Here is a 24,135-nt window from a genome sequence, read left to right as displayed (position 1 = left end):
ATCTATGGCTACAGACTTCATTTTTCAGAAGGCCAGATTATTTTCTGGGTGTTAGGAGTGAGCAGTATGGATGTGGGTAGATATGGTGAAGGAAGCAAGCTGCAGAGCACCTTCTCCAGTTGCAAAGACCTTCTGTCTTCCCCCAGAGCCCCGGCTCTTACAGCAGCAACCAGCCTGCCCCAGCTGGTCTCAGGGCTGCCTGCTTCACCCCAGTGCAGTCTGCATGGAACAGGTGCCCTGATGGTAGTCAGACTGCTGGGTCAGAGCCAGGGTTCATGGCCCCTGGACTAGAAGTACGGGTCCAGCCTTAGAGGCCATGTAGTGCAGCTCCCAGATTGCCCTTGCACAGCAGCCTGCCCCAGTAGGCTCGGTGGTGGGCACTACTTGTGAGGTGATGGGGCTCTGCATGGGTTTATCACAAAGAGAGGGTGATGGCAACAGCCTGGCTTGGCTCAGGGCTGGCTTGTACCTGGCACAAGAGGATATGCATAGCTGCTTTATCAGCATTGCTCCAGAGTTTTTCCTTGTCATTTTTTGGGAAATAAAGGTATGGGACTATCACTTGGGGCTGCCATTTAGAGAAATTATTTTCCTGCAGCCTTCTATGCTTAATAAACTTCATGAGTCATGTGGCTATCAGAAGCTGGGATCTGTAGCTGTTCTGTTTGCATAAAGAAAGTAGAAGACTTCCTGAAGCTCAGTGGGTTGCTGTTGAACTGCATCCCAAGAAAGCAGTCCAGTATCCAGCTGCAGTGGAGGACAGAGCAGTGATATTTCTGACTGCAGACTATATGGTTCACATAGCAAATCCTGCACGGAAATGTGCATTCAGGTATGAGGAAGAGGTATGAGTGGGAGGAAGCAGTGTGAGCAGAGGAGGTTGCTGTGCCTGTGCAGTCTCTGCTCCATTGGGACATCAGCTGATTGTTAGGGCTGGCTTTGTGCCCTGATGGGACAGCTGAGGCTTCCTGGGTGGCAGCTGCCACCAGGTGTGTACATGGGATTCAGGTGGGCGTGGGAAGCTGAAGGTTTCCAGTTTTCCTGGTGGGTGTGCTTCTGTGGAGGTGATGATGGGCTTGGTGGGGTGGGTGTTGCAACCCTTTCTTAGCAAACTTGAGTCACCTTGCATGTGGGAAAATATATCCTGTGAGCTGACTTTCCCGCCGAGAGCATTTGCTAGGCTTCACTAAATACAGAGGCTTTGTATATTGCGTTGTCCATTTTAGGACAGTGGATACTTGAACAAACTAGGAATGGGTAGTTTAGTGTGCAGAAATAATTTAATACTCTTCTGTTAACTCTTTGAACTGACAGCAAAACATGGTGCTCTGATGGCCATCAAAATGGAAAAGTCATTCTCCTGAGAAAGCAGATCCAATTTATTTCCACCATCACAGCAGGGTGCATTGCGTAGGGGTGGAACATACCATGACCTGTTGAAATTAACTACTGAAAGCAGGAAGTCATTCAGCTTATTTTCATGCATGAGAAGTGAGGGGATGGAAGCAAAGAAAGAAGGCTGTATCCTCTCAATAGTCTTGTTGCACTGTATTAAATGAGGTATCTTTCTGCTTTTTCAGTAGTTCCAAATCCTCTTTAACTTCTGGACCTAAGGCAACATATTAATTGAGGATATATGGTTATAACATTCTCAGTTTTGGTGTTGTATATGTGTGTGCTGTTCTAATTATATGTAATTATAATTAACTGTATAATTATAAAGGCTTTCCTTCTGTAGGGCCTTTGATGGTGTCTCCCACAACATCATTTGTCATTAAATTGGAGAGATAGGGGTTTCATGAATGGACTGTTAAATAAATGAGGAATTGCCTAGGCAGCTGCATCCAAAGATTTGCAGTCAACTGCTCAATGTCCAAGTGGAGATCAGAAATAAGTGTTGTGCCTCAGGGGTCCATAATATGATCTGAAGGGTTCAATATCACCACTGACGTGCAGTGGCTTTGAGTATGCCTTCAGCAAGTTTGCAGATGACCCCACACTGAGCAAGTGCAGTTGATTTGCAGGTGGGAATGGAAATCACCCAGAAAGACTTCAGCCTAGAGAAGTGGGCCCATATGAATCTTGTGAAGTTTGGCGAGGCCAGGTACATGGTCCTGGCCTGCACCTGCATCATGGCCTTCCCCAGTATCTGTACAGACTTGGAGATGAATGGATTTAGGAGCAGCCCTGCAGAGAAGGACTTGGGGGTACTGGTGGATGAAAAACTGCACATGAGACAGCAATGTGTGCTTCAGCTCAGAAAGCCAACCATACCCTCAGCTTCATCAAAAGTGTGGCTAGCAGGTCAGTGGAAGTGATTTTCTCCCTCTGCTCTGAAGAGGCCCACACTTGAATGACTAAGAAGTTTGTTTGGTTGGGTTTTTTTTTAGTTTTTTGCTGTCACAATGAGTATTTGACTATTTCTGCATCCAGAGACCTCTCTTAGCTCCTACTGCTTGCTTTTCTGGTCACATGAACAATTTGCTTGTGCCTTTAACAACCTGTTTTTACTGTCTTCAGTGTGGTGATGCAAACCAAATGTAAACTAAATTTTACTGGCATCTGGGTTGATTGTTCTGTGTCTGATCTCCTCCTGTATTACACCATAAACTGTAGAAGAGACTTATCTGCATCTCTATTTCTGTTATCCTGTTCTCTGGCTTGTAAAATCACAGAATGGTTAAGGTTGGAAGTGACCACTAGAGATCATCTAGTCTGGCCTCCCTGCTCAAGCAAGGACCCCAAGAGCATGTTACTCAGGATTGTATCCAGATGTTTTTTTGAACATGTCCAGTGAGGGAAATTCCACAACCTTTCTGGGTGATCTGTTCTGTTGTGCGATCACCTGTGCAAGGAAGGTATTCCTTATGTTCAAGTGAAACTTCCGTCAGTTTCTGCCTGTTGCCTCTTGTCCTATTGCTCCACGGAGACATTCCCTTCAGGTACCTACAGACACTGATCATGTTGTCTCTTCTTGAGGCTGAACAGGCCCAGCTTCCTGAGACATTCCATGTAAGAGGTGCTCCAATCTCTTGATCAACTTTGTTACACTTTGCTGGAACTACTCCAGGAGCTCCACATCTCTCTGGTGCTGAGGAGCCCAGAACTGGACACAGCACTCGTGAGTCTCACACACACCTAGTGAGATGCAGCCTCTCTAGGGATGAGTAGAGAGACAGGATCATGTCCCTTGATCTCCTGGCAGTGTTCTTCCCAATGTCCCCAGGATACCACTGGCCTCCTTAGCCACATGGGCGCACTGCTGGCTCATGGACAGGTTGTTGTCCACCAGAACTCCCAGGTTCTTTTCCACAGAGCTGCATCCCAGCAGATAGCGCAAGCCTGTACCAGTGCATGAGATTATTCCTCCCTAGGTTCAGAACGCCACATTTGCCTTTGTTGGATTTCACACAGTTCCCCTTCTGCCCATCTCTCCAACCTGTTGAGGTCCCTCTGAGTGGCTGCATGGCCCTCTGGGGTATTGGCCAATCCTCCCAACTTTGTGTCATCCATGAACTTGCTAAGAAGGCATCTGTCCTCCATCCAAGTCATTGATGAAGAAGTTAAACAATATTGGACCCACTATTGAACCTTAGGGGACACCACAAGTGACAGGCCTCCAACTACACCATGTGCCAATTATAGTGACCTTCTGGGATTTGCCATTCAGCCAGTTCTCAATCCACCTCACCTTTCACTTGTCCAGTTCACACACCTGAGTTTGCCTATGTGGCTATGATGGGAGACAGTGTCAAAAGATTTGCTGAAGTCCAGGTAGACAGCAGCCATTGGTCTCTCCTCATCTCTCCAGCCAGTTGTCCCATTGTAGGCTCCAGCATGCTTTAAAAGTTTGGTTAAGTTGCTATGCAGCTGTGAAGCATCTGAGTAATCTGTGAAAAGCATGTGCTCTGAGAGGAAGATCATACTTAGCACTGTTTAGCTGGTTGAAATTGTTACATTTAGTTATGTTTTTGTACAGGAAACTGAAATATTCCTTTGCGGCTGTTCAACTCCATCTTTTTTTTTTTTTTTTTGTGTTGGTAGTTTTCATAGCGTCAAATCTAAATGGGGCACCTAAGAAAAACCCATATGAATTTTGGGGAAAACCAGACATTTGCCAAAAAAACAGGGTTCATTGAGCTGTTCAGTTCTCTTTTTCTGATTTATTAGCCAGTATTTGGCAATTACCAGCAGCTATAGGGCAGGAGGAGATAAGTGAAGACAGGAGACATCTATGCCAGCTAATTTATGTCATGTAAGGCAGGTCTTTGACAGCCTTCTTTCTGAAGAGCAATGTTAAAAACTGAAGGTGATAGGAAAAGGCAATATTGGAGCTTTTTGTGGTACTTATAAAATATTTTTTTCTCCCCAAATTGGCACTTGAAAGGGACAGTGAAAGCAGTAGTTTAATTGATTTCTTGGCAGCCAGCAGGTGAATATTACAAAGCAAATGCACTTAATTGCTGGCTGGTTGTGTCTTCTCCCCCTACCCTGTAGAACTGTCCCATAGTAACTTTCTTATGGTCCAAGAAGAGATAAAAAGGAAGCATGGAAAAAGTTAACATGATTCCACTCTCATTTGCCACGATTTTTGTACAGAGTCCCTCCACTCCCAAAGAAAGCAAAAATTAGAAATTTATGATTTAGAGTACCTCTGGGTTTCACATTATGCTTCTTTTCCATGGTAGAGAAAGTGATTAATTTGTTTCAATAAATATTATACCTTTTGATCTACTGGTCTTTGTAGAACAGTGGCATCTTACACAGGGCTCAATTCCAAGTAATTTTTTGTCCTTTTTTTTTTTTTTTAATCTGACAGAACTTGTCCCAGTAGCTTCTTTCTGAAAAGCCTCAGTTTCTTCTTCCTTTAGATGCAGCCAAACCAAAGCATTTTTTCTAAAATGACTCCTCAAACTTGCAAAATTTTGTTTCTTTGCGATCTTTGTGTGTTCATGCATCCACCCTGATCTGAGCCAGGATGCACTAGTTTGGTTCCTTAGTACAAGGCTGCTGATGCACAGAACCACACTGACAGGGAAGAAAGAAAAAAAACACTTAAAAAGGGAAGGTTTCCTATTTGATCACTGTAGCAGTCCCCCAGCTTTCATTTACTACTTTTAGTACCAAATAAGAATAAATTAAGAGATACAAAGGAAAAAGTATCTATTTTCAGGGAAGTTTTGCTTAAACACTGTTTTTATTACTCCTTTTTTTTTTTCTTCTGCAGAGTGGGAAGGCACCAGTGAAAGACATGTTCACAGATCTCAAAGATGGAAGGAAGCTTTTGGACCTTTTGGAGGGTCTGACGGGGAAACCTCTGGTAAGAGAAACATCTGAATCATATTTCCATTTATTAAAAAAACCCAAACCAATGAATAAACAAAACACAAACTGAGGCATGAGATTTTTTTAAAATTGTATTTTAATTTATTTAAAACCTTAATTTGCTTGTAATGTGTACTTGTTCTCTACAGTTCCAGTGAAATTCCCATGAACTCCACTCATGAGATACAGGGTCAGGCTGAAGCTTAACTGTGTAACCCTCTCTTGAGGGCTTACATACTATCTAGCAAAGCATGCAAAATCTGTGGTGTTGTTCACATAGTGTATGTTTTTAGTAGAGATCTTTTAAAGGTCTGTTTCTGGATGACCAGGTAGACCTGTGTTCAGCTGGATCCCTGTGGGCTTCTAGTAAGCTCATGAAAGATCCCTTGAAGAACAAAAAGAAAGTAAAAAGACAATAGTTAGTAGGTAAAAATCTGCATCTCCACTGAAAAATTTTGTCATCTACAGACAGAAAAAGGATGAAAACTACTCAATATGTGTATGGGAAAGTGCATGCAGCTGAAAACTCTTTCCCTGCTACCATTAATGGCTCTTTAGAAAGATGCATGAAATATGGTGAAACCTTTGGGATTAAATTCTTGATTTCACTATTTATACTAAGTCTCAAATTTGTTTATGGACCTTATGAGGAACCTTCAGTCATACAAAATTTCATGTTGCAAGCTTACTTTGTTTTTTAAGCAGATGTGTTTTACTACTACTTTTAATAAGTTGTGGTGTGATTTGAAGTATAATGAAAACAACATGAGTTTGTTTCTAAGTTGACTACTGTGCTCCAAATTCAGCTCCATGCTTTTGCAGTATGATCACTTTCTGCCACAGAAATTAAATTATGGTGATTAAAAGCAAATGGAGTGGCAGGTATTGTCAAGAGTTGAAGGTTTGGTTTTTTTTGGTGTTTTTTTTTTTTTTTTCTGGTTGCAGAGATTTTTTTTTTTTTTTTATTTTTTTTATTCCCCTGCTACTAAAAGGAAGGGAAAGTCAGGAAGCATAACTTCTTCCCCGTATGCAAAGATTTAGCAGGCTTGTGGTGCCAGAAAAACAAATTGCTGCTTGTTCTCTCTTGGGAGCCAGAAAATTTCAAGTACTCTGGCAAATGTTCAAAAGCCTCAGATTTTCCCCAGGAACTTTTCCTTTGCTTTTGCATGGCTGGTTTATAATTTTGTAGATGCTGGGAATAAAAATTTTGGACTTAACTGAAGATAAGCTGAAACACATTTTGACTCCAAGGCCTGTCCTGTGCCTTGAATTGGGGAATATTGTTCTGACCAGTTTTCATTTTAAAATTGTTGTGGATGATCTTGTTTGTTTTTTCTTACTACTACTGAAAGAAAGAAGTTAAAATATGGAGATTTCTTCTCTAGTTTTGTTTGGTATGTCCATTAATTCTGATGTTGAACAGATTGTAACTTTTTATTTTCAGCCTAAAGAACGAGGTTCCACACGAGTACATGCCTTGAATAACGTCAACCGCGTACTGCAAGTCTTGCATCAGAACAATGTGAGCATGTTTTTCCACAGCTTTTTGAGAGATTCTTTATTATATTGTTGTATGTAAATGAGTTCAGAATGCAGAGAGTAAAAGTTTTTTGTATCTAAAATGAGACCTCATTGAGATGGGTAAACTGTTCATAGTTTCTTATATGATGTAGAATTTCAGTATCCAGCAATTCAGTGAGATCTTCAAATGCAAACTTGATAACGGTATTGAACCACTAATCACAAAATTCTGGTTTGTTGAGATATGTGCAGCTCCCAAGAAAAAGGTGCCTTGAAGTTTTGCTATTGCATAGCTGATGAACACATCAGGACAAAAGAATAATTTCAAATAATGCTTCATAACTTGTGCAGGAACCTGTAAGGGGATGGCAGGTTTTGTGGCTCTATCCTGCTCTCTGTTTCTAGGAGGGTCTTTTCGTTGATTTCTGTCACCTCTGTGTCAAATGTATTGTGTTTCTAATTTGCAGCTTTGGTAACTGGTCAGAAGAACAAACAAGCAAACAAAATCAAATCCTCCTTTAAGAAAAATAAGAATATGAATTATTTGGCTTAATATTTGTTTTTACTGACTGGAAGACAGTAGTGCTATAGTAAAGTGGTATTAGTTTTTCTTCCTTTTTTGACGAACAATTCCTGATAAGTGTGCTGTCTATACTTAGAATTTCTATTTGTGAATGTCAGGTCACTAAAATAACATAATAAAAACATTTTGGTAATAAAATACATTAAAGACAAGAAAGCATGGGCATATTTATATAAACTGATGATTGAAGAGTGACACAACATGCTCTATTATACTGCAATATCCCCTCTGTGTTGGTGGACTAGTGTCATATTTCTTGGAAGCAGACGAAACTGGCAGTGGGTTCTTTTTGTTCTTTGAGGTACTGTAAATATTAACTTTTTAAAGGATAAATAATGAGTTTTTCAGCTTGAAAATGATTAATTTTATTATAACAATAAATGAAACAATACTGAATTGCAATAATTAATTATTTCTTCCTTAAGCTGACAGCACCTGGGTTTCTGGAAGTAAACAGATGGTCTTAGCTGAAGGTTGTTAAGGTCATGTAGTTGATTTATGCCTACTGCTTAGCTTCATTGGAAAGTATTGTGTGTTACGATGGAGGGAAAGGTATCCACTGAAAAACAGTTGCATTCTGTTGCTGGAGAGTTTGTGGGCTATGAAATATTCATAACTTGTGAAATAATTTATAAAAGTGTTTAAATATATATTGCAAGGATCAGACAAATCTAGGGTGTAGGTGATCAAGTGATCCTGTGAATCTCATCCTTTAAGCAGAATGGTTCCAAGTACGGAAAGTCAGCTTTTCTGATTTGTAAATCAAATTAAAATATAAAAATAACTGAGGACCAAACTTGCTTAATTTTTACTTTCCTATCAGGTCCTTTATGCTTGCATTTCTTTTTTTCAGTTTTGACTGCTGGTATGCACCTGTATATTTAGAGAGAATAAAACTCTTCCAGTGGAATATATTCTTTGGTGCTATCTCTTGTCATGCAGTTTAAGCAGTTAATGTTCAGTTTATTTAAGCAGTTGTCATGTAAAATTCTGTCAGCTCTGCTTTTCTCTTCAACTACTATTTATTTCAGAGCACTTGGTAATACTTGGCTAGGCAGCCAGGGATGTGGGGTGGGGTTGTTACTTGGAGCTATGATAACAGTGTTTAATAGAGGGTTGATTCAACCTCTCCAGGTGGAGTTGGTGAATATTGGAGGAACTGACATCGTTGATGGAAATCACAAGCTGACGCTGGGGCTGCTCTGGAGCATTATCTTGCACTGGCAGGTGAGAGGCTGCTCTGAGATCTCTTCCTTTCCAGGAATCATGTACAATGTTCTGCTGTGATTTTCTCAAACCTTCCCAGGCTTTTGGTGGCAGAAAATACTGCTTCTATTTTGGGCTGGTAAATAAAGGCAGGCCAGTATTTGGTTTCTGCTCGAAGTCTATTGGCTGCCTCCCATGATCCGTATTCTCGCATGCGCCCAGTTGTGTTCGGCCACTCAGTTTAGTTCCTGCTGGTGTGAATTGCAGAGAGGCTTTTCAGGCTGAAGCATTGTATTTCCATTCCTTCCTCAAGGCCTTGAGGCAGGTAGTGTTTTACTGTTTAGGTAGCTGTGTTTGTCTTGCATCTTACAGCTGCTTTGTAGGTTTGTTAGTCTCATAGATGGAATTGTTCCTGGTTTATCTAAGTATCTGTGAAGATCATCAAATTAATTTGGAGGGACCTTTGTAGATGTGCATAACTAGTACCCAAACAGCAAACTACTTTTGTAGGATGAGCAGATATTCTCTTCCTGCAGAAAACCTATACAGGCTGTATTTTTGGAGTTTGTTTACTGGTGGAACCACAGCACAAGGCAGTGAGGACTTTTATTCCCTATGCTTAGAGCAGACAGCACCAAGGAGAGTGAGAGGATCATAGTGTAAGAGTAATGTGTCATTATTACACTAAGCATCACTGGTTCTTGTAATCAGTAGAGAGAAAAGACGGCCTGAAGACTGCTATTCCCAAATTTCATGTGAGGAATTGGAGTTTGATTCATGGCTTTTCATGGGGAAGCCCCTTCTATGATTTGGAAGTAGTTTGGTTTTGTAGGGAGGAAAAGTGGAGCATATGTTTGTAAGGTGTAGTTGTTGCTGTCTTGCAGGTGAAGGATGTCATGAAGAACATCATGTCAGATTTGCAGCAGACCAACAGTGAGAAGATACTGCTGAGCTGGGTTCGCCAGTCCACCAGACCTTACAGTCAGGTCAATGTTTTGAACTTCACCACAAGCTGGGCTGATGGACTTGCCTTTAATGCTGTCATTCACAGACATAAGTAAGTGGCAAACAGCTTATCTTTGACCTAGTGAAGTAAACAGCTTTTTTCCTGTGTCTTCATGCTTGAATATTTGACAGCTTCTGGCCTATTTCAGTGATTCTTTGTCCAGGATTTTTGTTTGTTTGTCTTTTCTTTGTGGCAACAATAGCAGTGGTGGGACATTGCCAGCAAAGACTGTAGCCAAGGCAGGAGGGTAACGCTGAGTTCCTGCACATGCACAAACATTTGCTAATTGGAGTGGGTTTACATCCCACTTGGTATGCATTTTACAGTGAATATATTGAAAAGGTCTCTGTGGGAGAAGGAGGAGTCGACCATCTCCTTCACCTGAATTTCTCTCCTTCTACCTGGCTTCCTTTGCAAAAAGAAATTTTTCTTCCATTGGAGAATGCCATATAATTTCAATAAGAAGATACAGAAGCTTCAAAATGAAGAAATGAAAGGCTCTGTAGCTTTTCTGGTGTTTTTTAATATATCTTGCTTGAAAGACAATGTATGCAGTTCTTTCAGGACTGCAGGCAGAACTGTGGGGCAAAATATCAAACACTTTAGGTATCTGTAGAATATCCTTTAGTTTGTTCATTATACTTTATAAAGAATGGAGTTAAAGGTTCTTTGCAGCGATCTTTTGTGTTCTTTCTGATTTTTGCAAGACTCTTCAGAAGTTCAAATAAATCATCATTACAGATTCTATTAAAGTTGCATACTTTTTTTTACTTCCTTTTTAAAAATCTCTTCTTTGAGATCTACTGGGCAATCCATTCTAATCCTGTGTCTCTTAAATGAAGTCAGCTCATTGCTTTGCAAGGTCTGACTGTTCTTACCCATAAATAACCATTTAATGTGGAAATGGTATTATAATTTCTAGAATTTAACCAGACCTCCTGGTCAGCAGGTATTTGACACAGCAAATACTTTACAAACACTCAGATTTACACCCAGCAGATGCAAAGTGTTTGCAGAACATACATTCACTTTGAGCCTGCTCTAAAGTGCCCATTTGGCCTTTGGTAAGTGCAATAGGCTCTGTCACAGACTCACTGGCTTCAGGACAGGTCTGCCTTGATATAACTCTGTGTCTTGTGGACCAGCGCTGGCTTGTGTTCAGCCAGCATGGCTGTGTAAGGAGGGCCAGCACCATGCTGAGGGCTTCTGCAAGTTTGGAAGGACTGCTGTGCAAGGACAGATCTACCAAACCTCTCACTGGAATTTATCACAAGTATTACAAAGTCCCTCCCCCGGACTGTGTGAGCAGTTATGGTGATTTTCCTACCAGCACAACTGCCTGTAGTGGCCTTGCTCTGCTGTTGAATGTGTGAAGCTTTCTGATGGAGTGTACCAGCTTTAGACACAAATGAAACCTAGGTGACCTGAGAGAAGCAGAAAAATTAGTTTTAGGCTGTTTGTTGTCCTTTTATTTTTACTATGTGCTTAGGCTGTGCAGGATATGAAGTTTCTGCCCTTTTCAGAGCACTTTTTAAGTAGCAAAAGCCTCAGCTGTAAGCTTTTGACTCAGTAACTGTGCTTTCCTGTGACTTCCTAAAATCTGGGTCTGAGCCTTTTATTCCATATCCCTTGGAGCCTGACAACTGCTGGCATGTCAGAATTCAGCTTTGTTGTCCCTGGGCACAAGTCCTTTAGTCAGAGAAGCACCATTTTCCCCATACTTTAAAGAAATCTTGAGCTGGGTTTATCTTTTCAACTTTGAAGGAGAGACTTTAAAAGCACTTGCAAGGAGCAAGGAGATTGGAGTAGGTTGCAGAAGCAATAGGACAACAAAGCCATTTAACTTACCCAGACAGTAGTGCTTTCCTTCCTCAGAGGCATTTTTCAATCCTGCTTTTATATTTTAATTTAATATGACACTTAAAATAGGAGAATCTTAATGGATTCCATTAAGAGATTTAATATCTTTCTTTTCTCATTATGTATCTGTCAACAATTGTTAGTTGTACTACCTCTTGGCTACAATATAATATTATATCTAATATCTAATATCTTTGTAACACCTGCAACATGCAAGTAACCTATTAGCTCATATAATTTTATTAGCATTTTACTGTACTGGTCTCTTTCATTTAGTAATATTAGCTTACCTCCTCTTTGAATTGAATTCTACTTTTTCATTTGATTTTCTCACTCTTAGGTAAGTACGTAGTTGTGATTTATTAAAATCTTTGTTTTCAAAGTCAATATCTACTAAAGATATACATGAATCTATGGTTCTTCTTGCTGCTTTTGCATGGATGTACAGTATTCCATGAGCTTCTATGTATATCTTTGCTCCTACTCACCCTGCTTTCTTCTGGCTTTTTGCTTTTTAGACTCTGTTGGGTTAGGGACTTCCTGTTTCACAAACGTAATGACTTGACAGATGATAAAGGGCACTCTTAAGTCAATTTACAACTGAATCAAATATTAAAAGAATTAAAGGCAAGACCATCTCTTCCTCCCCAAGTTCTATGAAGTACTGAATCAATAGCAATGTTTTGATGAGAAGCCACTATTGCAGGAGAATGGAGGATGTTTTAACGGCTCTGCAGCTGTACTGCTACAGCACTTGGCTGATCATGCCCCGCAGGTGTAGGTACTGCTTGGAATGGGCCCTGTTTGCTCCCTCTGCTTCCTGTTGTGTGCTCTGCTCTTTCCCCTTGAGACCCACCAGCGTGTTTTGGGTGCACAGCTGGACTGGAGATGCCCTTGGGTTAACACTGATCTTAGATGAAGGCTGCTGACACTGCAAATTGATCAGCTCCTTGGCCTGATTTGTACTGGGACTCATGAGCACTTGTGATGGGATGTTTTCCTGTAGGCTGTTTTTCGTTACTGGGGGAAAAAGACCATGGGGAAGAGTGAGTGAGTGAGATGGAGACCACTGTTTCTCCTGGCTGTGATGGCCTGGGGTGGTCACTGAGCCACATCACAAGTTTGGAATGAGGTTTTCCAGGAAGAGAGTGACTCTTGATTACCAAGCAGTGCCTGATGCAGAAAATGTGTAGTAATAAAATGCTGTAAAAGAAACAGTTGAGGAAAACTGGTTCTGGGATTAATTTTAAACAAAGCTTGTGTTCTTGCTGGTGGTATTTGATCTCCTGTTTCAGTCAATGACTTTGTTTAGGACATGGAATGGAAGGTGGATGTTGCTGTGGGAATGCAGTCAGTTAATTTGTGATCGTCAGATTGTCTCTAATAAGTGAGAATCGTGCTTTTTGTTTTGCATTTGTGTATATGCACTTATGTTGGTATTTGGTATATATGTGTATGAATATATTATTTGGGTAGCTACTGTCATATGCCTAACTTGATATTCTGCATGGTATGGAATTTTCTTAAGGATAAATTTGCTTTCATCCTTGTTTTGCTTTCATTTTTAGACCTGAGCTGTTCAGCTGGGATAAAGTTACAAAGATGTCCCCGGTCGAGAGACTGGAAAATGCTTTCAACATAGCCAAGAACCACTTAGGAATAGAGAAACTATTGGATCCTGAAGGTGGGATACAGTTTTTTACTCGACAAGAAGCTTTTTTTGAGCTCTCTTAAAAGAAAATTCTTCTATTGATACTAAGTATGAATGACAGTTCTATCAGCTTTGTGCAGTGCTATTTAATTTCAAGCCTTTAAATTTGGATTTAAGGAAATGCCATTTGTTAGGGTAAGGGTATGGATGTACATGTGTAGGCTTTGGTGTTTTGAATATTAAGGTTTGGGTTGACTTTCCATCCAGGGACTGTGTAAGGAAGGTGAAGTTGATACACTTTGTTTCCTTTTAGGTAGGAGCTGTGCTGCAAGGATGTATGCTTTTCAGGTGCAGTAGTGCATTGTGTAGAAGGGGCTTTTTAAGAGCTCAGAATTTGTTATTTACACACACACTGAGTAGCAGTAGTTGCCTAGGAATGCTTATCAGGAAACCTTTATGGCTCCTTTTTAATTTATTGACCTGTTCCTCTGCTTTGAAGTGAGCCTCCAAAGATTCATTCTGAAAGACAAGCATCACCTTCTTGTGGAAAAGAAAAAAAAAAATTAACTGAATGGGTACTGTTCATAACCCAGCCTGGCTCAGTGAAACTCTTTCCAGTGTGGAAAATGAGAAAATTACCTGACTGACAATGGGAATGGGGATAGAGCCTAAATGGAAATGTTTGTTTGTGTAGGATACTGTCCTTGATACATTTCTGCTTGGGAGATGCTTCAAACAATTTTCCCCAGGCAGATTTTATTCCTTAGCAACTTCATGTCTGTGTTCTTACTTCGAAAAGATCAAGACTTTTAATGTGAATTCACTTCCAAATGTAGAAAAAAAATTTTTTTTCCTCCTTTATGCTACTTTTAATGTGTGTCTGGTCTCTAAGCCTAGTATCTAAGTTAAAAGTTCATGAAAGGCTGTTTAACAGGACAATATGTGAATTGTTACCTGTGTTCTATGTAATGATTTAAAAAATTGTCTCCATTTATTTTTCCCCATGTTTTATCTTTTTGATGCAGATGTTGCTGTACAGATTCCAGACAAAAAGTCCATTATTATGTATTTAACTTCTTTGTTTGAAGTCCTTCCTAAGCAAGTTACAATGGAAGACATTCGGGAGGTAGAAACCCTTCCAAGGAGATACAAGCAGGAATGTGAGGATGGAGAATTCAGCGTGCCGCAGGTGTGTTTATCATCAAAGCCGGCCTTTCTTTTCTTGAGCTGTAATTTTAGCCGATCTTCAAGTTTGTCAGTTACCTCTGGAACATGCCTTCTGTCCTGGGCAACACAACTGGGAAAATACGAAAAATCATAGCAACATTGTCATTAACTGCAGTCTTTCTGTCTTCCTTTTTCTTTTCTGAAACACTTACAAAATCTTGTGTATTGAAGTATAAATTTGTGTTATGTTGCCCTTCTTTTTTTTCTTTTTTTTCCTTTTTTTTTCTTTTTTTTTTCCTTTTTTTTTCTTTTTTTTTCTTTTTTTTTTCCTTTTTTTTCCTTTTTTTCCTTTTTTTTCCTTTTTTCCCCCTTTTTTCCCCCTTTTTTCCCCCTTTTTCCCCCTTTTTTCCCCCTTTTTTCCCCCTTTTTTCCCCCTTTTTTCCCCCTTTTTTCCCCCTTTTTTCCCCCTTTTTTCCCCCTTTTTTCCCCCTTTTTTCCCCCTTTTTTCCCCCTTTTTCCCCCCTTTTTCCCCCCTTTTTCCCCCCTTTTTCCCCCCTTTTTCCCCCCTTTTTCCCCCCTTTTTCCCCCCTTTTTCCCCCCTTTTTCCCCCTTTTTCCCCCCTTTTCCCCCCTTTTCCCCCCTTTTCCCCCCTTTTCCCCCCTTTTCCCCCCTTTTCCCCCCTTTCCCCCCCTTTCCCCCCCTTTCCCCCCTTTTCCCCCTTTTCCCCCTTTTCCCCCTTTTCCCCCTTTTCCCCCTTTTCCCCCTTTCCCCCCCTTTCCCCCCCTGTTTCCCCCTGTTTCCCCTTTTTTCCCCTTTTTTTCCTTTTTTTTTCCTTTTTTTTTTCCTTTTTTTTTCCTTTTTTTTTTCCTTTTTTTTTCCTTTTTTTTCTTTTTCTCTTCTCTGCTTCATATGTCTTGATCAGCTAAAGAGGATGGTCCAGAATATTTAACTGAATTTTCCATGGAATTAGTGGTGGTTAGTGGTAGTGATGAGGTTTTGGTTGGTTTTGAGATTCACTGTTGACAGAGCAAGATTAAAGTTGTATTCTCTATCCAGGTTCTTTTCTAATGAACTTGCAGTTTAATATAGTGACTTTGGCCTTTCTCATTAAGATGTATCCAACAATTTTTTTAACATTTTATGAAAGCTTGAAAGAGATCTTAATTTTTCTGGTTTTAATACCATTTGGGAGGGTGTCTTCTGTGCAGTTCTAAGACATCTCTTTCCACTTGGCTGCCTAGACTGTGGCACTTGAAGAAGACCAGGACAGTTCTAGAGCAGAGACTCCCAGCACAGTGACAGAGGTGGATATGGATTTGGATAGCTACCAAGTTGCTCTGGAAGAAGTTCTTACATGGTTGCTGTCAGCTGAGGATGCATTTCGGGAACAGGAGGAAATATCTGGTGATGTTGAGGAAGTCAAAGAACAATTTTCCACCCATGAAGTAAGCATCTCTTATAAATTATTTTGTTGTGATGTGGCTTCTTTTTTTTTGTGTTTGTGTAAATAAGCTGCAGAACTTCCATTTCCTAGCCTTTATTCAAGGCGAAATTCTTCTTTTTAGAAGAACCTAGAATGAAGCATGATTTGAAACCTTAATGTAATTTTTTTAAATCAGCCTTTGTTGACTGGTTTACAGGTTTGCATAATACAAAGGCAGTCTGATCTCAGACTGAGTTGCACTTCCCTGCTGCTAATTACTAAAAAACCTGGTCAGCCTTATGCCACTTGCTGTTAAATAAGGGTAATGCTGAAATTGACAATTATGTCAATTTATTCAGTGGTTCTCCTGTGATGATTAGGATAGTTTGTTTCAGAAACATGTGTTGATGCTTCCAAATTATTCTTTTTCACAAATTTTGGTTTGACTTTGGTCTAAATCTGAAAAAATGTCCCAATATTGCAAGAAGGTTTTTGCCATGTTAGATGTTTTAATTTTTTCCCATGCCAGCTTACTGTATAAAATTGAATATAGAGTTTGAATGCTGATCAATCAGAGGAATTTTTTCCTTGTGCTACAGTTTTAAAGCCATGAAGCAAAGGAAGAGCTGTTCTGGATTTACAGTAAATATATGTTGCTAACTCATAGGGTTCTAATTGCTTTCCTACAGTACATTTCAGATGTTGTTTTATGTTCTGTTTGCCATAGGTAAATTCCTGTTTCATATTTTTATTGTGTTTGTTTGAAGGCTCTCTTCTCCCAAACAGATCTTTCATTGAGGTGGTCAGCTTTTTTTTTTTCCTCTGTTTTACTGGATCCAGAATTTTTGTAGTGCATGGAAAATCTTGTGTCAAGGAAAGGAACAGGTCTGCCATCATCGTGCATTTGATGGTGCCAGCTCCTTCTAGAGCACTGATGCAAACATTACGGTTTTTTAGGATATTTACCAAGTCATAAACTCTGATAAGACCTCACAGTGATGTCTGCTTGTACCATTTCCAGGGTTTTATGATGGAATTGACTGCGCACCAGAGCAGTGTGGGCAATGTTCTGCAGGCTGGAAACCAACTGGTGGCCCAGGGAAATCTGTCACCTGAAGAAGAGTTTGAGATCCAGGAGCAAATGCTGCTGCTGAACTCCCGCTGGGAGGAACTCAGGGTGGAGAGCATGGACAGGCAGTCCCGGTGAGTTCATGGCACATAACTTCTTCTAGAGGTTCAAGACTGACCTCTGGTTCTTGCTGTGTTTTGGAGAATTTGGTTTGCATCCATTTGTAAGACTTTTTTTTTAGAATAAACATTTCACTTTGTGACACAAAATCCTCCTTCATGCTTTAAAGTGAAATGAAAGGAATGTGTATAACTTAGTGGGTTTTTTTTTTTTTTTGGTCATTGTGTAAATTATTTTGTGAATTGTTATGTAGATGTGCCAGACTAAATATATGGTATTTAAATGCAGTTGTTGCATAAGCTACTGAAACAATGTTAGAAACACATTTAAGTTTCTCAGTAAAGCGCATAGTGGATATCTATGGGTATTTACATAATTAAAAAGCTTTTAGAAGAATTTTTCCCTACATATGGGTTACCAAGGTAAGAACTGCATATCAATGGAGAAACGGTTTTGTTGTGACTTTCAGCAGTGGCTTTATTAGCAGCAAACCCCACTGGAAGAAACAATCCCTGATATAGATTGCATAATTCATGAACATTTTTTATTGAGAAAGAAACTTACCTGTGTTCCTTAGCTAAATGTTGAAAAATTTATTTAGTAATAAGTAACAGTTTTATGTATGCACTTGCTTCTTTCCTATATGAACTAGAATTTAGTTCCTTTCTTTGGGAAAGCTGTGTCTGAAGTAACTCTGTGCTTCCCCCTGCAGCCTGCATGACATGCTGATGGAGCTCCAGAAGCAGCAGTTGCAGCAGCTGTCTGACTGGCTGATGGTCACAGAGGAGCGCATTCAGAAGATGGAATCTCAGCTCCTAGCGGAAGATTTGGAGTCACTTCAAAAACAGCTGGAAGAACATAAGGTAAACCTTTTGCTGTTATGTGATATGTATAGGAGAAATATTTGGAAGATATGTACATTGGCACATGAGAAACTTAATTGTCAAGAGTCATATGTGACTGCATTTGGTGTTTGGAAAAGGATGATGGTGGTGTAAAAAGGAATTAGAAGTCTTAACACCTGAGCATTGCTGACTAGCAGGAGCTATTACATTTGCTTCATGCAGGAAATGAAACCTTTAGGGAAAATTGTTACCCTTACTTTGTGCAGAGAATAAGGGCCTCTCCTGGTAAACTGTTGATGTGAGGAACAGTACGAAAGGTACTGTGGAGAGATTTGCCCTTAATTACTGGCAGGCATTACTAACGCCTGCTTGAGACTTGCACATTAAAGTAGTGGGGGAGTCAAAACCATCAGGGCCTTCCAAGTCACCAGTTCCAGTCCCATCCTAAGAGAGTGCTTAGACACTGCTTTCTCATATGTGCAATATTTTGGAAGTGTTTTTTTCTCTCAATTGAATTTTTGGGTAATCCAGCAAAGGATTAAAGGCAAATCCAGCCTTTCTATCCTGCAATGTTTTTGTGAAGGAGAAAGATGTCCTTTTGATATTTGTCATGGTGCAGCTTTAGTTTTCATGCTCAGTGCTGAGGTTTGACCTTCTCCCCAGCATGGGACATACCTCACAGAACAAGAGCACTGGAGTATTTTTAGTCTGTGTACTTTCCTGTCCTTTGTTTTCAAAGTCTGGGGAGTTTGAGGCATGTGTTTCATAGAGTAGCTTAGGATATGCTGGTATAAAGTGACATTTACAGTACTGTAAAGGTGTGTTGGTCTTGCAGAGATATTTTGTAGTAGGCTTTAACCATTGAATCTGTCCTTTTTGAAGTTGTATGAATATTTAAATCTACAGATTGCTTTAAACGAATCAGAACTGCATGTTTTCTGCAGTTTTCAACTATTAACTTAGGAGCATCATGGTCAGTTATTGCACTGTTGATACTTTTGAAATTATATTGTCAACTCTTGAAAAATGAGTGTTCTTAATGATTTCTGTTTGGTATGCCCTGTGTTGCTTGCTTATTAACAATAGCAGCCCTGTGTAGAAATACTTAAGCTCTCCTACGTAGAACATTGGACGTATGGAAATCAGTGTAGTTGTCATGTGATTCTCCTAGTCAAGTATGGGACATTCAACTTAAGGCACTATCTTTTACAGTATTTTAACCCAAAATGTGTTTGGGTTCATTTCTAGCAGCCTTTGCTTAAAATTTTTAAACTGTGCAGTGATTGCCAGTGGTAAAATATGTGCTTAGCTGTTGAATCTGAAATATCAAAGTTCGTTTGCCACAGCAGCTGTGATAGTCACTGTGGCCAAAACAGCAGATTAGCAAATGCATTAAAAGTTGGTAACCTCTGATTTGTTCTTGTAGAGCCTGCAGAGTGACCTAGAGGCAGAACAGGTAAAGGTCAACTCCCTAACACACATGGTGGTCATCGTTGATGAAAGCAGTGGGGAAAGTGCAACAGCTATTCTGGAGGAACAACTGCAGGTAAAATCTTAGTCCTCTTTTTTTAACGGTATTATTAGACACTTGAAAAATTTGCATGTAATTGTTAATCAACATTTTTGTGTTTAAAGACAATTTATCTTAGAAAGTAATTTAAAATAACATTTTCTTTAGGAGCAATAATAACTTGAAAAATTATTAAATCAGCTCAAGCTAAAACCTGCAAAATACTTTGGTGACTTTCAAGCTCAATTCCTGATTTGTCAAGCTGTTTGCATTCCCAATTATTTAGGTAATTTGGTAGTATATCCTTTCAGCAGTTGCATTAAATGGGAAGATTGATAGTACAACTCTTATTTCATGTCAGTTATTTTCCTGAAATAGAAAGTTAAAATCTGATAGGAGAAATACTTGGAAGACATGAATGCAATTTATCTAGGGAATATCATATGAAGTGTTTTCCTGTCACTTAGGACTATAACCTGAAGTACAGTGAGTACATGAGACAGAATTTTTTCAAACAGAATTCATGCTACTTTGTTCATTCCTTTTTAAGTCAATTAAATAGCTCAAAGACTTGAGCAAAACCAGAGTTAAGGCTGTATGTGAATGTTTTTGAAAGTGTTAGTCTCCAGCTCTGTGCAATACAGTAATATCAATAATGGGCAGGAAAGTAGATATAATGTAGAAAGAAGTTAATGTGGAGTAGAAATCACACTTTTGAATATCTGGTTTTGGAGTTCCTTTGTGAGGTTCGTGATCATTACTGAGTGTTTTGTGCTTTTGTAGAGGCTTGGTGAGCGGTGGACAGCAGTTTGTCGTTGGACTGAGGATCGGCGGGTCAAGCTGCAAGAAATTCAGCTTTTATGGCAGGAGCTGCTGGAAGAACAGGTGAGTAGCTGTTCAGTTTCTCAGAGTGACTGGTTGATTTGTGGAAGGGAAAAAAAACAAACTGAGAAAACCCAAACAGTCAAAGCTCTGACTAGGATTGAGCAACTCATGGAAAAGAGACCTTGAAAGCCTAGAATTTGTTATTGTTTGGGTTCCCAGTGTTCTTTGAGGACAGGAGTAGCTCTGAAGTGCAAGAGAAGTATTTTTCCAAAGTTTAAGAATAGAAGTTTATAGCTCATTATAAAGTAATTTCCAAGGTATCTTGTAAAATGAGTATCTGTGATACTTAGAAAATTCATTGTCATTTTTCTATTGGGTAGTTTTGTAATTACAGAAATCTTCCTAATTAAAGTATATGTGCTTCCAGCATGAACACATATACACAATTGTGCAATACTAAAGTGTTTTCTTGCTTTGATATAACGTATTTTACATAAAAATACTTCTCAAACACAAGTAATTTATGGCATAAAAAATAACAACACAACTACATGTGCTGTTTCTATACGTAGAATTAGAGCTTGTTTCATTTCTCAGCTTAAAATATTTTATGTTTTTTCTTTGACGGTTTTACTGAAATTGTTTTTTTTCTTAAACATGATATTTATCACTGTAAGCTATTGTTTAAACAAGGCAGAGATTGTTTAGACATTTGAAAGAAGTAGAACAATGCTGGTATATCTACTGGTATCAGCTGCAGCCTTGTTTCTTTGACAAGCGTGTTTTGTCTGCATTCTTTGGGGCTGCATGTGTGTTCCTCCCTTACCTATCCCATATCTGTTTGTAGTATATTGATATGCTGAATTTGTAGCTCATGTGACCTTGTTAATATGGACCCAACGTTAAGATTCTGGTTTATCCCATGCCAAGTATCTGTTTATATATGTTTCTTTAAAACAATGCTTTGTCACCTGTGTATGTGTATCCAGAAAATTGTGTGCTAACGTTTTCTGGCAACTCTTGGGCATGGTAACTCAGAATTGAGAAATAAGGATTCCCCCAAAATCCTTGCTGTTTATGTTTTGAGTTATGGACTTAATGTGCTCTTACTTTTGATGACTCCGTCATGTCAACATCCATTTCTACCCTTACGTGTGTTTGGGGACCACTCTTTGACTATTACAATACTGTTAGAAGTGCCATATTCTGTTGGAGTAGAACATTTGAACTCAGCTTATTTTAAATTTGTGTGTAGCTATGTTGCTCTGTAAAAATGAAGCAATCAGTGTGCTTAATGTAGAATGTCATATAGCAAACAAGGACCAAATAGAAGTTTGTTTTAGCTGGTTTAGATGAGCCTTTTTGCACTCATTGTTCACCTGAATAATTCATTTATTGCTAGCAGGTTTGAATTACAAATCTGCAATGATGATCAAGTGACTTACGAAACTTACAGTCTGAAACTACTTAAAAATGAATACAAATACTTTCATAACACAAAAGTAACTAAAACGCTTTATTACAAGCATTCTCTATTTTGTCCAACCAAATGGAGAGATGAGCAACAGTGATGCATCAGCCTTTTTGTGGCTGCCTAGAAAGCTCTTGTACACCACATTTTCAAGTCAACACAGTCCTTACCTCTCAGGAAACAAATTGCTCAATCAGTACCAGAGACTTCTTAGCACTGTGGTAATTATGTTTCAATTTTCTAGGGAGAGTTATCTTTGACTGCTGATTTAGCAGAAATTAACTGAATGCATTAAGGGGTTTTGGGCTCCTCTTATGCATAAAATATGTTGGCTGGGATGCCAACATGATTTTTTCAGAGTGTGTGGTGTTATAATTCTTTTTCTCACAGCCTTATGGCATTTCAACCACCATCATATTTCTGTATGTAGATTTTGCATATTGCTTTACATTAGAAATGTGAACTGCCTTAGCCTTGTGGCCCAAAGTTGCTATAGTAAGTTCTGTGACAATGCCAAAAATATACAGCTAGGGTGGGGAGCCTGGTGGCTGTTGTAAAGTGTGTTGTTCAAAGAATAAAAAGGTCTGTCTTGCTGTGTGATTTATTTTTAAACTGAGAGGAACACCAGTGCACCAATGGCTGGGCAACTGAGATTGATAGAGAGATGGGCATTCTAGACCATGGAGATTGCTATCCAGTAGCAGCAGTATGTGGGAACATAATATAGAATACATAAAATCCTTCCTGGTACTTGATGCCAGTTATTGCTGGTATTACTACAGGAGTGCTGTGTGACTGAAGAGAAGTGAGACCTAGGACAGGTTTTGTAGAAAAAAAAAATGGAAAAAACTAAAGGTCCTCGAGTTAGAACTGTTCAGAGCAGACAACTCCAGCTTCCAGTAGTTAATGAAATAGAATTTGCTGGCGTTGTTTTGCAATTGAAAGTAGGTGCCATAAACAGGGAGGTGACTAATTAGTATCTGAGTCTTTGATCAACTGCCTGGACTAAAAGAAATATGAATTACCAGTGGTGTCACTTCTGTGTGAAAACGTTTGTAACAGCTGTGTTTGAGTTATAGAGGAAGAAGGATGGAAAAAGAAAAGAACACATGCATGCTATTTTGATATATTCTATTATGATTTATAAATCCTATGTTAGCTTTATGGTGGGTATCTGTTTGTTATATAAATAAATTCGGGGGAGGTGTGCTCTGATATATTGAGAAATGGTTTTGTTGAAATTGTTTTGCTGAAAGTATTACTTGCTTCCCTAATATGATATTTTTGTCCACTTTTGTGTGCTACTTTTGTTAAAGTCAACTGAAATTCCAGCATATAAAGACTGCAGAACTGTGTTTTGAATGCAAAGATTATAAAGAAGCAATTATCAATAGCTATTTGACAGTCTTGATATTTTCTTGTGCTATTTTTCTTATGATCTGCAGTGCTTATTGAAAGCTTGGTTAACTGAGAAAGAAGAGGCCTTGAATAAGGTCCAGACGAGCAACTTTAAAGATCAAACAGACCTGAGTGTGAATGTTCGAAAACTAGCAGTGAGTATTGATATCCTGCTCTATCCCGTCAAATCTCATAGACTAGATGAGTGGCAAATTACTAGTTTGACCCTAGTAGGAGCTGTGAATGCACGATACATTAGAAGCCAGGCCAGCATTATTTCCTTGCCAGATTCTTGGACTTGAATTTAAAACATATGTACTATTTACTCCGTGGCCATTCTATGTTGGTGTGCCAAACTCTGAAACAGCTATCCCAGATTTTTGAGAGGGTTTGGATGTTATTGCAGGCCACCAGTCAGCTGTGCTTTCCAAGGTATAGGTTTGTGGTGTGGGTTTTTCTTTATTTCATTGCAGCAGCTTGTACCTGAACTAATCATTTGTAACTGTTACTGAAGAGATAGTGCTGGTTCCTCTAGAAGATGTTTCAAGGATGTGCTCTTTAAGAATGGTGTCTGTTAGTGCTTTTTTTTATGCAAAAGAGCTGTTCATCTGGCTCAGGTAGTACATATTTCACCCTGTCACCACCCTTTCAAACCCCTTTGCTTCTTAGCCAAGGAATTAAAGCTTAGGGGAAGTAGAATACTTGATGTTATATTTTAATCTTTTCTTTTAACTACAGATTTTAAAAGAGGACATGGGAATGAAACGACAAACACTAGACCAGCTGAATGAATTAGGTCAGGATGTGGCCCAAATCCTTGGAAATGGCAAAGCATCCAGTAAAATTGATCAGGATCAAGAAGAACTAACTCAGAGGTGGGACAGTTTGGTTCAGAAGCTAGAGGATTACTCCAACCAGGTATTTACAAGGCTTTATTACTTTTTAGCTTTTTGTATGACTGCATGTATGCAAACTTCACTGTGTTAGCAAAATTGTCCGGGCATCAGGCTAGAGAGGTAGGTGAGTGCTTTTTCACGTGGGGCTGACAAAGCTGTCTGTGTTTTTGGTCTCCAAAAGCCCAAGTTTTTAACCTGACCAGTACTATTACTCGTTTCTCACACAGATTAAGCTTCATTTATCTGGTGAGTAAAGCAG

At 39.3% G+C, this 24,135-nt stretch overlaps 1 protein-coding gene across 1 annotated transcript in view; it reads left to right on the top strand.

The window, feature by feature from the left end:
* UTRN (utrophin) overlaps positions 1–24,135 on the top strand; it is a 340,746-nt gene that overhangs the window by 67,198 nt on the left and 249,413 nt on the right. The window contains exons 4-16 of the mRNA XM_053972321.1: positions 5,228–5,320; positions 6,770–6,847; positions 8,564–8,656; positions 9,520–9,692; positions 13,070–13,185; positions 14,178–14,341; positions 15,561–15,764; positions 16,764–16,945; positions 17,644–17,794; positions 19,203–19,322; positions 20,070–20,171; positions 23,028–23,135; positions 23,719–23,898. Coding sequence (XP_053828296.1) covers positions 5,228–5,320; positions 6,770–6,847; positions 8,564–8,656; positions 9,520–9,692; positions 13,070–13,185; positions 14,178–14,341; positions 15,561–15,764; positions 16,764–16,945; positions 17,644–17,794; positions 19,203–19,322; positions 20,070–20,171; positions 23,028–23,135; positions 23,719–23,898 — 1,764 coding nt within the window. The remainder of the gene's footprint in view (positions 1–5,227; positions 5,321–6,769; positions 6,848–8,563; positions 8,657–9,519; positions 9,693–13,069; positions 13,186–14,177; positions 14,342–15,560; positions 15,765–16,763; positions 16,946–17,643; positions 17,795–19,202; positions 19,323–20,069; positions 20,172–23,027; positions 23,136–23,718; positions 23,899–24,135) is intronic.

This window comes from Vidua macroura, chromosome 3 (assembly GCF_024509145.1).
Source record: "Vidua macroura isolate BioBank_ID:100142 chromosome 3, ASM2450914v1, whole genome shotgun sequence".
NCBI lineage: Eukaryota > Metazoa > Chordata > Aves > Passeriformes > Viduidae > Vidua > Vidua macroura.
This window is presented reverse-complemented; position numbering and strand designations above follow the sequence as displayed.